The 13,744-nt window shown below is 36.2% G+C and overlaps 2 protein-coding genes and 1 long non-coding RNA gene across 6 annotated transcripts; 1 reads left to right on the top strand and 2 right to left on the bottom strand.

The window, feature by feature from the left end:
* Positions 1-280: 280 nt before the first annotated feature.
* On the bottom strand, positions 281-5,104 carry LOC122301134. 4 transcript variants are annotated; one of them, XM_043112244.1, is made up of 5 exons: positions 4,761-5,104; positions 3,767-3,863; positions 2,400-2,617; positions 1,126-1,299; positions 281-609 (listed from the first exon to the last, which is right to left on the bottom strand). In XM_043112244.1, exons 1-5 carry the CDS (start codon positions 4,833-4,835, stop codon positions 523-525), a joined length of 651 nt encoding a protein of 216 aa, XP_042968178.1. In that variant the 5' UTR covers positions 4,836-5,104; the 3' UTR covers positions 281-522. The 4 variants fall into 4 exon arrangements, with proteins under 4 accessions (XP_042968178.1, XP_042968176.1, XP_042968177.1 ...); XM_043112242.1 differs by having other exon boundaries at positions 4,668-5,102; XM_043112243.1 differs by having other exon boundaries at positions 3,731-3,863; positions 4,761-5,100.
* A 1,020-nt stretch (positions 5,105-6,124) lies between these two features.
* On the top strand, positions 6,125-9,647 carry LOC122301133. Its single transcript, XR_006240142.1, has 6 exons — positions 6,125-6,664; positions 6,791-7,473; positions 7,628-7,755; positions 8,254-8,737; positions 8,868-8,951; positions 9,035-9,647. It is a non-coding gene; the product is annotated as an uncharacterized LOC122301133 (long non-coding RNA).
* Positions 9,648-9,936: 289 nt separating this feature from the next.
* LOC122301132 (PTI1-like tyrosine-protein kinase At3g15890) lies at positions 9,937-13,410 on the bottom strand. The gene is made up of 4 exons (XM_043112239.1): positions 12,874-13,410; positions 12,284-12,431; positions 10,886-11,148; positions 9,937-10,811 (listed from the first exon to the last, which is right to left on the bottom strand). The coding sequence occupies exons 1-4, from the start codon at positions 12,915-12,917 to the stop codon at positions 10,169-10,171; spliced, it is 1,098 nt and encodes a 365-aa protein (XP_042968173.1). The 5' UTR covers positions 12,918-13,410; the 3' UTR covers positions 9,937-10,168.
* Positions 13,411-13,744: the final 334 nt, after the last annotated feature.

Raw genomic sequence — 13,744 nt, 5'->3', positions numbered from 1 at the left:
ACATAAAGGGCATAGAAGCTTTTCCTTTAGATGGTTAGAGGCTATTTATTATATTTTAATTTTAAACCAATCACCTAATCTCATATTATGAGATGATAAGATGATGAGAAAAATAGATAATGTATATATTTTTGCTTATATATTTTTTCATATGCATAACATCTTCATTAACGGTGCATTCGAAAACATGATCATGATTATTTCTGAATAGGTGGGCTCAATACCGGAAGAGACGAAATTTTGGATGATCACCCAAGAGTAAGAGTACAAAGACACTCAATTTAATACGAAATACAAAATATCCATTTAATATATTTTTTTCTCGCGAACATAAAGAATCTAAATACATTATGGTTTGTTTCATTTGAAATGGAGAGGATCTTATTCCATATCAGAATACTAGATAGCCCCCCATCTTACATAAAGCTTCACTCAGACCTTTTAACATATTAATCTAAAATATGTTGAAGATACATACATCTTTTGCAGCCCTATTATCAAATGCAAACTTCCATCTCGTTCCTAGAAGACATCGGGATGGAATCGCCCAGGAATGGAGCTGCTTTGGTTGGCATGCTTCAAATGCATTGTCAATGCATAGTTGCTCATCTGGATCCAAACCCATGAAATTAAACAGATCAGTCTACTATAAATCAAATTTCTATTTAACATTACAACATGAGGATGGTTAAACTCTCGACTATAAACAATCACATGGTTTTCTGCCTCTTCCATTGCAGGTTGAAGGGTGGGACCCCTTGCTCCTACACCAAAATGTGTCCTAGGGAAGGGGATTCCACCCTTGACTAGGGGAGGAGGATGGGAATCCTCCATGGGTTTACTTTAATTTTCATTTGTTTAGCTTTTCCCCCTTCTTTGGGCTTTTTTCTTTTCTCAATTCATTTATAATATATTTATTTAACAGATATATACACAGCGTATGATTGCTCGACATACGCAGATACCATCACATCCTAAATTGCCCCCCAAAAAACCACCCAAGTCAAGATTCCGCAAAAGGGCAAAACCTTTTTTTGATAGGTAAAAGGGGCAAAACCCCATGGACAAAACTGGTCAATATGCCAAAAAAAAAAAAAAAAAAAATTATGAACCATTATTTCTTACCTCAAGTGTTCTCAACTGCTCTTGATATTGAGTTACCAATTGCTTAAAATGTTGCAACTCTAGATTCCTATCATCATACTCTTTCTGACGTTCATGTTGGATAGCCACAGCACGCTTGAGAATGGAATTCTCCCGCATGAGTCCTTCAATTTGTTCCTTCAGCACAAGATTTTCCTGATATTTGAAAACATTCTAATATTAAAATTATACAAGCCCGAGAGAGAGAGAGAGAGAGAGAGAGAGAGAGAGAGAGAGAGAGAGAGAGAGAGAGAGAGAGAGAGAGAGAGAGAGAGAGAAGAAGGATCCTCAGCACGTTTTCAGGATGAGGCAGTGTTCAGTTCCTCCTTGAAGTGTAGGTACTCTCAATCAACAATTCTTATTAAACTTCTATCGCATTTAAAGACAACATCACATCAACCTTTCCTTATTTAATCTTGCCTTTTTTATGAGTCAATCTTTTTGATAATTAATAAACTTTATTGATCATCTTAATTAGGCATAGCCCAAGTACACAGGTAATATACAAGAGAGAAATACCTAATTACAACCTACAGACAACAAAAAAGGCACACAAGTCATTAAAACTATCCCCCTCAAATACTTTATGAATCAATCTTAGACCTGTGCATCCAGAACCATTTTTTCCCCCGTCTGGTCGAACCCAGATGCAGATCTGGGTATATCTGGATACCCAGATGCACAGCCTTGGTCAATCTAAACAGTTGGATCTTAGAGAAGGGGCAAACTGTAAAGAAGTGATAGTTTGTGAGTGAAGTAAAAACTTTGATAGTTTGTTGGTAATATGGCAAAATGAGTTTAGGGGAGCCAAAAACATTCAACCTTATAACACTTCTGGGTAAATGGCATGCCAAACAATGGCTCAGATGGTTACACCACTAAACATTTGTTTTCAAGTGCTTCACAATCAGCACATGATTTTTGATGAGGACAAGAGTTGTTGAAAGGTCATAAAACTGGCAAGCTCCACTCCACATAAACACTGAATTCAGATCATATGTTCATGTAATGGTTACAAGGGTGTCCATCATTAAATAATTCCACACAAAGTAGCTTCTCAACACCACTAGGACCTACCACTAGCCTCATACCGGAAAACTAAAAAGGCATTGGCATGAGAATTAAATATACTTACCCAGTGAAGATATTTTGTTGCCTCACTAGCACGTGAACTGATGAACTTCTCAACTCCACTACGACCTATCTCTAGTCTCATATAAAAAATAGAAGCTGATACCGGAATTATAGGTACTCACCTTGTGAAGAGTTTTTGTTGCCTCACCAGCACGTGAACTGATGGACTCCTCTAAAATCTCTAACAATCTTGCAGCACGGGCTTTGGCATCATCCATACTGGAAGCACACATCATCTCCCTCACAAACAAGTCAACCCATTCTTGACCTCCTACAGGAAGGTGGTTTGAAGTCGATAGATTGTCAAGAGAACCAACATTTCCATCATTTGTCAACCTACCTGTCATGCCAGCAACTGTGAGATACTTCCCCCATAAAAGAAACTGATGTTGCAAAGAATGCAACTTAAAGCAAACAAATCATAGAGAACCATCCATAACGCAAAATCCCAGAATTAAGAATGATTCAACAAAGAACTTTCATGTTGAAAACAACATCTTAAAGGTGAGAGCTCATTAAGAGTTCAAATCATAATAATAGACTCCTCGAAGGAAGAGGTTGAAAGCAAGCTAATAGGATTGACAATGTACCCAATAGGACATACAAGGCAATGTTCACAAATAACAATAAACATGATATTTAAAGTTGAAATTTTATTTCTAATGTAAAGTCCCAAAGGTAGCATGAGATTCAAGGCATTAAAAAAAGTTGTCCTAAAAACTTAAGCTTATAAAAAAGGGAATTTAATTAAATTAAAACTGCAATGCAATGTTCACAAATAACAATAAACATGGTATTTAGAGCTGAAATTTTATTTCTAAAGTAATGTCCCAAAGTTGTTGTCCTAAAAACTTAAGCTTATGAGAAAGGGGGATTTAATTAAAATAAAACTTCGATACTCTCTCACATGTGGGGTTAGACTCCCCTCTACTAAGTAAAACCCAACATGTAAGATAATTAACTTATATATGAGATATCAGATAGTAAAGGTTAAAACTCAATATCTTTGCTCTAATGCTCTGTCAAAACACTTGCTAGCAAGGGTTTTCCTGCTTTTGCAGGTCCTTCCCCTTGATCCCTATTCCTGCTATTGGATAGTCAACCTTCCTTTCCATGGCTATTGGAATGAAAAGAACCAGACTATCAAATACAGCCTTCATTGTATATCAATGATCATTTAAAAACAAAAGGAAACAGATGCCATCTATAGTTCTTCCTTCTTTTCAATTCATCTATAAAAGTTTCTGGATTCACTTGCATCCCTGGAGCATGACAACCTAATTCAGCCAAGGCAAGAAATTCTTGTAGAAATTATTTTCTCAAAGATTTAGCTATTAATGTCGCTGGTTCAAATTCTGCATGGCCAAAGGCAAATAGGTAGCATGGCAACTGAAACCTACTTTGAGCTGTCAATTTCAATGAAAAACTGCAGATAAGACAGCACATTGCATACCATTCTCCACATTTACAACTGATTCTTCCACACAACCTGAATTTCCCTCCGTAGATTCTAGGCAAAGCTCATCCAGGCTCTTGATGGCAGCATCCAAATCATTACCATGTTCTTGCAGTGCCCTCTCAAGAATCTGAAAGGTCAAATCATCACAATGTCAACAATATGCTAAAAAGGATTATGCTGACGATAGTATAAGGTATACCATAATCCTGCAATCAAAGGAGAAAAAATAATCCTAGCATTATGCATAAACCCAGTAATGACAAGGTTGAGCCAGCACCACTCATATTTGAGTACACTTGTGAAAACTTAAGTTAAATGTCTAAACCACCATGATTGTGAAAACATTTAACAAAACTCTTAGACAGGGAGAATAGGAAGGGAGGAGAACCCAAATTGGCACAAGTAACAAAGATTATAAGCCCATGTGACGAGAACGTTACAAAAATTTGTCTTCCAAAGTGATAGCGGACAATTAATTCAATTGGAATATTTAGAAATTGCTATAAATCCCATATTTAGATTTAACTGATCCATCAGAGTTTATCTTGGCTTACTAAAGAAATCGTAAACATCCTATTAATAATGTTGGAACCACAATAACGAAGTCTATATCTGACTCAATCCATTATATAAAAGTAAAAAATACACGCGCAAACTCTCCGTTTGGCTAAGAAGAAAAATTATATTAAAACACGAAAAAATCTTAACTTTCAAGTTAGAACTTCCCCAGTATATTCGGTAATCATCCCTATTCCTTTGCAAATAATAAAATAAATAAAATAAAATCAACCCAACGAATTACACAAAATTTATCAGCAATTTTTTCCCTCAGCAAGCAAACAGGCAACAAGAATTGGCAATCAAACACATCACCATCATGATACCCATATATATATAATAATAATAATTGATTAGAGAGAGGGGTGGATACATGGAGTTCCATGTGAGGAAACAAGGAGCGAAGCTGATCTAGGAGTGTTGGCGCAGAAAATCGAATCGGCGAAGAAGAGGAGGAGCAACGAACCCTCTTGGAGACCGGAGGCGACGGCGGTAGCTCTTCGAAAAAAGATCTCTTGCTCCCACACACGGCAGCAGACATCGTCTTCTTCAATAACAACAACAACAAAAACAAATTCTATTCCAGTTCCTCTATATCTCCGATGCTACGCTCCGGTTTATGATACAGAAAAAATAAACCAGGAATTCCAATCAAAGCTTTTATGTTTAAGGGTTGCTTGTCCTGGGGTTTCGGTTTGGCATTATGGAAACGAGGGTTTCTTCTCTTCCCTTTTATAGCGGGCGGTGGATGAGCCGATGCGAGGCATCACCGTTTACTTTAATGTGAAACGTTGCTTTTCATTGTATTCAAGCATTTCGCCGTCAAAAGATGGACAAAGCTTTCCATATTTGTATTGTCGTAGGCAGATAGAAGGGTAACGATATTATTTTGAGTTATTTTTACGTATTTTTTATACACTTCACTGATATGATTGGTTAGATTAATTTTTTTTTTAATATATAACCAATCATATTACTAGAATGCACAAAAAAATCCGTAAAAATGACTGCACATAGAATTTTTCTTATTAGAATTTCTGTCTCACCTTAAAAAAATAATTTTAATTTTAATTTTATATAGCTATTATTCATTTTAAATTGTGTGATAAAATAATCATAATTTTTTATTTTCAGCCGCAACATAAATAATAAAAAGAAACATCCGATCTAATAAAAATAAATTTATAAATTTAACTAACTTAATATAATATATTAACTTAATTTTATAATAAAAATAAATTTAAAATTGAACGTTTAATCCATATTTATTGGTTATTTTATCTTAATAAAAATCAATTGTGAATGAAAGATCTCAGTAATAAATTCATGTTTACTTTTTCTTAAATCAAATAATAGTTCCATATTTTACTGAATGGATACATTAGAATTGATTAATATTGTACCATAATCTCCCCCACTTGTCACTTCCATTCTGCTGTATAAAATATGAAAAAGTCTATTTGAAGGCGTGAAGTGGAAGGCTTCGTGCACGCCAGCTATGGTGACAAAATGCGAAGATGTTGTTTTTAAAAAAAAAAGGATAATACTTAGGGTACTGCTGGCCTTTTTTTATTTTTTAATAATTAAGAAAAATTGTTTAATATTATTATAATTTTTTATATTTTTTAAAATATTAAAAAATAAATTGAAAAGGCAAAAACAAAAAATAAAAAAAAAAAATTCTAGAACTTAATGGTGACTTCAGCGGGAAAATGACTCTAAAGAAAAATGATTGATGCGTGTATTTTGGTACAAGAATTGCACACGAAAGGAGACATGAAAAATGAAGCAGGGGGAGGTGTGCGCAATTCCTGCACCAACTTTCCTGTATGTAACATTTCTCTTTTTTAAATTAGAATAAATGATTTTGAATATTGGGTCCTCTATCAGATTTTTTCCTCCTCTCAAGATCGGCATTTCCTTTCCTTTTCCAATCAACGAAATGCTTCTTTGGCCCTTACTCTAAATATTCAATTTTTATTTTTATTTTTTTTATTTTGAAAACAATTCATCTGCTTCGTGAAAAAACTTGGTCTATTTTCTTCTTATTTTAGATTTCATTTTTTTTCCTGTTGGTCTAGGTGTTTATTGATGAGAGTTTTGATACCATGTATATTTTACATCGAAATCCATCTCACTTTCTTTTTTGAGTGTGTCGAGATTGGAAATCATAAAGTGTACCTATTGAAACTTTGGAACTAATTTTCATTTTTTTCCTGATTTTTCTTGACAGCCAAACGTAGTATCAACCATGGAGACATGTCCTCAAAGAAATATCGTCATGATAAGCGTGTCTATCTTGGAGCCCTTAAATTTATTCCACATGCAGTTTACAAGCTCCTTGAGAATATGCCCATGCCATGGGAGCAGGTACTTATTCTTTGCCTCGTTTGACCACATTTTTTTCATCTTTTACACTTGAAGTGCTTCATATATGTTCTTATTGCTTTTCTGTATGTCATCATAAATTATCTTAATGCGTGTATGTGGTTTTAGGTCCGAGATGTGAAGGTGTTGTACCATATTTCTGGGGCAATTACATTTGTGAATGAAATACCATGGGTTGTTGAGCCTATATATATATCTGGCTCAGGTTGGTTTCTCTAGCATGATGTTTCCTTCTTCTTCTTTTTTTCTTTTTTTTTTTTTATTTTTTGTATTTGGTTTTTATTTATGTGGAGCTCATGTGAGTTCAATGAAAGTATGGGTAGCCGTGCATTGCGCTCTCTTGTGTGATATAATTTATTTGCAAATTGCCAATGACAGATTGAATCTTAAAATGTTACGGTGGGGTACGATGTGGATCATGATGCAAAGGCAGAAGAGAGATCGTCGGCATTTCAAGAGAATGCGTTTTCCACCATTTGATGATGAAGAACCTCCATTAGACTATGCTGCTAATCTTTTAGATGTTGATCCTCTTCAACCTATCCAATTAGAATAGGATGAAGAAGAGGATTCTGCTGTATGTACTTGGTTTTATGACCATAAGCCTCTTGTGAAAACAAAGCTGATAAATGGTCCAAGTTACCGGAAATGGCATCTCTCCCTTCCGATCATGGCGACACTGCATCGGCTTGCAGGACAGCTACTTTCTGATTTGATTGATCGCAATTATTTCTACTTGTTTGACATGGAGTCATTTTTTACAGCCAAAGCATTGAACATGTGTATCCCTGGTATGTCTCCTACTTTCCCTTCTCTTATTTCATTTTTTTTTTCCACGGAGTTGTTTGGTGCTCTGAAAGAAATTTTTGGACATTCTGGTGGTTTTATTTATGATTAGTTTACAGTTCTTCCTTTGGTTCGATTAATTTCATTCTTAAATCTCAGATTGGCTCTTCAGGGGAACTTCTTGGTGCCATGTTTTTATCCTTACATGGTGGGGGAGGAGAACTTGAGATATATGGTGTGATGTGATACCAATTACCAGCACACTGGCACATAATGGTTCAGTTTAGGTTGGGCTTTTTGCAAAAATTCTCATATTTTTGGTGGCTGTTGAATGGCGTCACTTATAACAAAATTGTTTTGAGTGTTTTGTGTAATTTGATCAGGTTTATGTCTAACTTATATTACACGGATTTTCTTTTCATGATTTTCTTGTATCTCTAAACTAGCACGCCTAGGCATTCCTCTTATATATGTCCCGTTTACTTGGGCATTTTGTCTCTCTTTTGATCGATAAAATTTTGTTTACCGATAAAAAAAAAGAAAAAAAGAAAAAAAAAAGACTTATATATGTCTGGTCCTGTTGTTATGCTGTGCTGTTGGTCCTATTACTTTTTCAGTTTTCAGAAGTTGCCAGTATTCAATACAGTTATGGTGAAGTTTGGATGTGCTTTTAATGCTCTGCTAACTTGTTTTCCGTTGGCCTCTTAACTTGCCAGTGGATCTTAAAATTCCAAGTATGTCCACTAGTATCATCTGAGTAAGTATTTATTTTGTTGTTTATGCAGGCGGCCCTAAATTCGAGCCTTTATACCGTGACATGGAGAAAGGGGATGAGGATTGGAATGAGTTCAATGATATTAACAAGTTAATAATTTGGTCACCTCTCAGGACAGAATACAGAATTACATTCCCTCATCTCTATAATAACAGGCACAGGAAAGTAAAGCTGTGTGTGTATCACACTCCCATGATCATGTACATAAAAACCGAGGATCCTGATTTCCCTGCATTTTATTATGATCCTTTGATACACCCAATAACTAGCACTAACAAGGAGCAGCATGAAAAGAAAAGACTTGATGAGGATGATGATGATGATTTGTCTTGGCAGAAGGGGTAGAACCTTTTCTGAATGACACACACCTTTATATCGATACCACAGCTGCTGGTGTTTCTTTATTGTTTGCTTCACGCCCTTTTAACATGAGATCTGGTCGGATCAGATGGGCAGAAGATATACCTCATGTCAGAGTGGTATAAAGAGCATTGGTGAGTTCTCTGTGTCTTTTTATTTGTTCTTTTCTTTATTAGTTTTTTAAATGCTGCTCAGATGGATATGATGCAAATGAGGCATCTAATAGATATTAGATATTATCTGACTTTAGATTTTTTTTTTCAGTCCTCCATCCTATCCAGTATTTATGCGCTGAAGAGGCAGGAAGCTCAGGCCCAAAATAGGCTTCTGGCCCTTGAAGATGTGGAAGTGAGTGGCCATTTTTTTACAGTATTTTTAGGACTTCTGAAAAAATTCTTTCATCCTAATATCTTACTCCATTTATTTGTCAGGATTCATGGGACGGGGGAATTCCACGTATAAATACTTTGTTTCAGAAGGATCGGCACACTCTTGCATGACAGAGGATGGAGGGTGCGCACCGACTTCAAGCAATACCAAGTTTTAAAGCAGAACCCTTTCTGGTGGACGCACCAGAGGCATGACTGAAAACTTTGGAACTTGAACAATTATCGAACTGATGTAATCCAAGCTTTGGGAGGTGTCGAGGGAATTCTTGAGCATACCTTATTCAAAGGAACATAATAAGTGTTATCTGTGGCAAGTTTCTTCAAAGTGCAACTATGGAGTCTTTGAACTTGGGGACAGAAGAGTCTAGAAACTATTTTTTTTTTTTGTGTAATAATCAGTATCTTGAGATGGTTCAGCTTGTGGTTATAAGCATTTTGTAGCAGTTGTAGTGTAGTAGGAGTAGGCTTTGTACATATATGATTATGTTATTTAAGTCTGCACATCCGTGCTGAAGCTAAAGCATTCCGCTCTGCACAATTTTTTTTTTTTTTTTGAAGAAACAACATTTCATTGATCAACTGTTATACAAGAAAAAGTGAATACAGAGGAGGATCCTCCATATCCACTATACAAGAAAGAGTTAAACATTTTGTATCTATTGATACTGGGAATGAAAAATACAAATTTGTATTTATTTGGTGGTCCAAAAGACAAGGCTCTCTCCCGTACCCTGTACCCATATTTAGAATGTCACCAACGTCAATATTTATATCAAAACCTCTATGTGGAGTCTCTTTACGTACTCTTTACATACTCCATTAATATGATCAGTTACGTCATTTTTTTAATATAAAATGATTACTTTTACTAATCATATCAGTGGAGTGTGTAATGAATATATAAAAATGACTCTACGTGACATAACTCATGAAGTATATAGAAGTTCTCAAGCCAAAAATCCGACCATCCAATAGAAAATCCAACACAGTTACCATGTCATTCGTTCCAATACAAAGAAAGAAAAGATGACGAGCAACCCAACCACAAACAAAGCCCACTGCACTCGCAAAATACATGCTTTCTTGATACACCTAAACACGAGAAATCCAAATATTGTACATACCTCCACAGCAAATTTATACTGCAGTAAGTGGTTTCAGTGATCTTGCTCATTTCTAACCCCGATCTTCATTCTTTTCAGGCTTAAAATCTTTCTCCTCCGAAATGAAGTCTGAGCTGTCTTCCGCAAATGATGCCCCATCATTGTAATCTGCAGCTTGAGGGGACTTGAATAGTTCATGATTTTCCAGTTCAGCTAATTTCTCCTTTGAAATTCCCTTCAGAAGATCCACCACCTCAAGCATCGTGGGTCTCTTCTCAGGACGACTGCTAGCACATACGAGTGCAACCAAGACAAGTCTTTTCAACTCTTCCTCTACATACTTACCATTAAGCTTCGGATCTGCTAGTTCACCAAACTTTCTCTCACAAACCAATGGCAGCGCCCAATCAGTAATGGAGCGTTTCACTGTTCCACTCAGTTTTTCAAGGGGTTTCCTGCCGCTGGCAAGCTCTAGAAGAAGTATCCCAAAGCTGTAGACATCACAACTCTCATTTGCTTTACCTAACATAGCGTATTCAGGTGCAAGGTAGCCAAGGGTGCCCTTAACTCTAGTAGTCACATGTGTTGCACCATCAGGGATTAACTTTGCGAATCCAAAATCAGCAACCCGAGCCTGAAAATCGGAATCTAGCAACACATTGCTAGCTTTGATGTCTCTATGGATTACATGAGGGGTGGATTGGTGGTGAAGATAGCTGGATAAAAAAATTAGGGGTTTAAGTACACCTCATCACAAATCATAAAGAACAAAGTACAGTTCAGTACTTACGCAATTCCATCAGCAGCCCCAACTGCAATACTCATCCGTCGGTTCCAATCGAGAAGGCATTCTGCTGAGTGCTGCCCGTGAAGATGAGATAGCAAGCTTAAATTTGGCATGTAGCCGTATACAATCAGACGCTCTTGCCCCTCGGCACAATAGCCACGTAAACTTAGCAGATTCTTGTGCCGTACTCGTGCCAGTATTTCAACCTCAACAGCGAATTCCAAATCTGCTTTGTTGTCCCAATTCTTCAACCTTTTGACCGCAATCTGCATATTGTCACCTTTCAGAAAGATATCCAGTTTATAAGAAGGAAAAGTGGAACTACAGTGGCAGACAAACAGCCATTAGAATTCCAATATTGAGTCTTCCTACCATGTCACTTAGGACGTAAGTTCTCCGTGTCTTGACATGGACTGTAAACCTATTAATATTCATCGGTAAGATCGATTACAAAGAAGGGTGCACTATTAGCAATTGCCTAACTAGAAGGGGCTTCAAGATAGGTTAATGATAGCAAAAGCTCTTCAACCTATTGGAAGAAACTTAAAATTTAATAAGCAAATAAAACATGTTAGCTTAGGCACTGATTGAGTATCACTTTTGCTTGGATACAGGACAAGCCTAGAAAAATGGAACTGGCAATTTATTTTTCCATTTACGAGAAACGTCTTATATAAACTATACGATCAATACTTGGCCTTACAACACTGTACCCCTACAATATCACTTAAGTGCATAGTGCATACAAATAGTTTAAGCAATCAGCTAACCATCTGTCCTCCATACCATGACTTCCCAATGCTATGTCCTTGTTTGACTTGCATATCTACGCCATGATTTATCATTCCATTTTACAATGCCAAGATTAAAAGAGTTGGCACCATTCTGTGCATGAGAGTTTTGTGGTATGCACTGCAAGGATGGGTGGATATGACACCACTTGCCGTCAAACATGGCACAAAGGGGAATTTTGTAATGATAACCGATGCATGTTGAAGTATGATGCCAGTTTTGTAGTCTTCAATGATAACAGATGCATGAGAAAAGAAGGGAAAGAACAACAAAAAGGAAACCAAACTCCTTTCAGAAACTATACAATGGCCCCATTACCGTTTAGTTTTGTTGGCATTGTCTGACAGACTTCAATATTCAACACAGCAATAAAGGGGGTGAGAAACTACCAAAAACGTTGATAGAAACACAATAAATCTATTGAAACCAACAGTTCAAGATACCGGTTTTCTATATGAATTCTTTTCTATCGACAACGATAGCCATCAATGTTGTCCGCACCAAAAAAAAGATTCATTTTGCACAAACAGCAAACAATAGAGAGGCCAAATTACTTATATACTGAGCAGGATATAAATTTGAGTCGAAACATGTAAATGTAATCATTACTTGTGATCCATCCCAAAGCTGACCCCAGTAAACGCTGCCAAATCCTCCTTCTCCAAGCTTGTTATCATAATTAAAATTGTTTGTAGCCGAATGCAACTCCTTCAATGAAAACACCCTCCATGTTTGCTGCTTCTTCCCTCGTTCCCTCCTGTACACTTGCGCACTCCACTAATTAAATATCATTCAGGAGGACCTCATAATGGAAAAAGAATACAACAGAGTCTAAGAGAATATAAAAGATATAACTTTCGTTTACATACAAAACTGGAGTACAAATCCTTATTCCGGAAAAACTGATCAAATAGTACAGTTAACGGATGCCTGAGTCTGTTGGTTTTAGTCATCAAGATTCCATTTTTATCTTTTTGCTCTTTATTTTACTTCTCCCATCATTTCTTAACAACCAAACAAACCATTCAGAGATTCCCCTCACCCACACCCAAAATTCGGAATTCAAACCCTCTGCTTCGGCTCCCCCATATCTCACCAGAACACAGCACATTACAACTTCTCAAACTTAAATCACACCAACAATTCAGTAACGCTAGGAAAAGAAAAAAAAAATTAATAAAGCAAGAAAATAATCATACCGATCCGAAACCCGTCCGCAACAAAACATTGAGTAAAGATCCATGTCTCCTCTCCTATCAAACCCACAAAAAGTTCAAAAATTGAACCCCTCCGAAATTCTGGGTTTTCAAATTTAGGTCCCTCTCCTTCTTCTAATTTCCAAACCCTTCAACTTCTTGTCTTGTGCTGCTATCTGTTTGCAGAGTGGAGGACAGAGAAAAGCAGAAGCTGAAGAAGACAATCAGATGCGAAACGTAACGCTTTGGAAGGAGGTGTAGGCATATCTTTCCTCGATTCTTTGTTCAACTTTTTGTGCTTTTTTTGTTTTTGAACTGTCCGGATCAAAAACTAAAGATTAGATTTAGGCACACACTGCGGTATGAGAAGAAGGAAGTGGGAACAAACATTAAGAATGGTAGTTTGGTTTATTTGCAGAGGGAAGCGTGTAGTGGACCTGCTTGCGAATGGTGGGTATGCACTTGAAGTTGGTGTTCCTTCATCAAGGCTAGTTTCTTTTTCTTCATGCGGCTTGGTCTAGCTGTTTCCAATTTTCAAAACACACAGATGGGGACCCTTTTTCATTTTTAATAATACACAATTATTATATTAATCATTACTGTACACAATGAAAGATATAAAACAATTTATTTGGAGGTTTCTGGATTTGAAGTAAACGACAAAGTTGTTTAATTTGCCACCGCAAGGTATGCAATTTTTTATAGTAGACTTGTGCGAGATTTGTGTATTTAAAATTTATATATATCATTCCTCTAATTTTTATATTATAAGACACAATCCAACTATTAAATATTTATCATTTTAACTTTTAATTTCATCAATTTTATATAATTTTGACAGCCATGTTCTTTTTCTTTCCTTCTTTTTTTCATT

The sequence above is a fragment of the Carya illinoinensis genome, chromosome 2 (assembly GCF_018687715.1).
Source record: "Carya illinoinensis cultivar Pawnee chromosome 2, C.illinoinensisPawnee_v1, whole genome shotgun sequence".
Lineage (NCBI taxonomy): Eukaryota > Viridiplantae > Streptophyta > Magnoliopsida > Fagales > Juglandaceae > Carya > Carya illinoinensis.
This window is presented reverse-complemented; position numbering and strand designations above follow the sequence as displayed.

What these genes read in the sequence shown, in the direction of transcription:
- LOC122301134 (XM_043112240.1), bottom strand. Translation starts at nt 4,835, where the DNA reads ATGTCTGCTGCCGTGTGTGGGAGCAAGAGATCTTTTTTCGAAGAGCTA. An exon ending in AGTTGTAAATGTGGAGAATG is followed by an intron (nt 2,618 to 3,730) that starts GTATGCAATGTG and finishes CTGGCATGACAG; the next exon opens with GTAGGTTGACAAATGATGGA. An exon ending in CAACAAAAACTCTTCACAAG is followed by an intron (nt 1,300 to 2,399) that starts GTGAGTACCTAT and finishes TTCAAATATCAG; the next exon opens with GAAAATCTTGTGCTGAAGGA.
- LOC122301132 (XM_043112239.1), bottom strand. Translation starts at nt 12,917, where the DNA reads ATGGATCTTTACTCAATGTTTTGTTGCGGACGGGTTTCGGATCG. An exon ending in TGCGGACGGGTTTCGGATCG is followed by an intron (nt 12,432 to 12,873) that starts GTATGATTATTT and finishes GCAAGTGTACAG; the next exon opens with GAGGGAACGAGGGAAGAAGC. An exon ending in GGGGCTGCTGATGGAATTGC is followed by an intron (nt 10,812 to 10,885) that starts GTAAGTACTGAA and finishes TTTTTTATCCAG; the next exon opens with CTATCTTCACCACCAATCCA.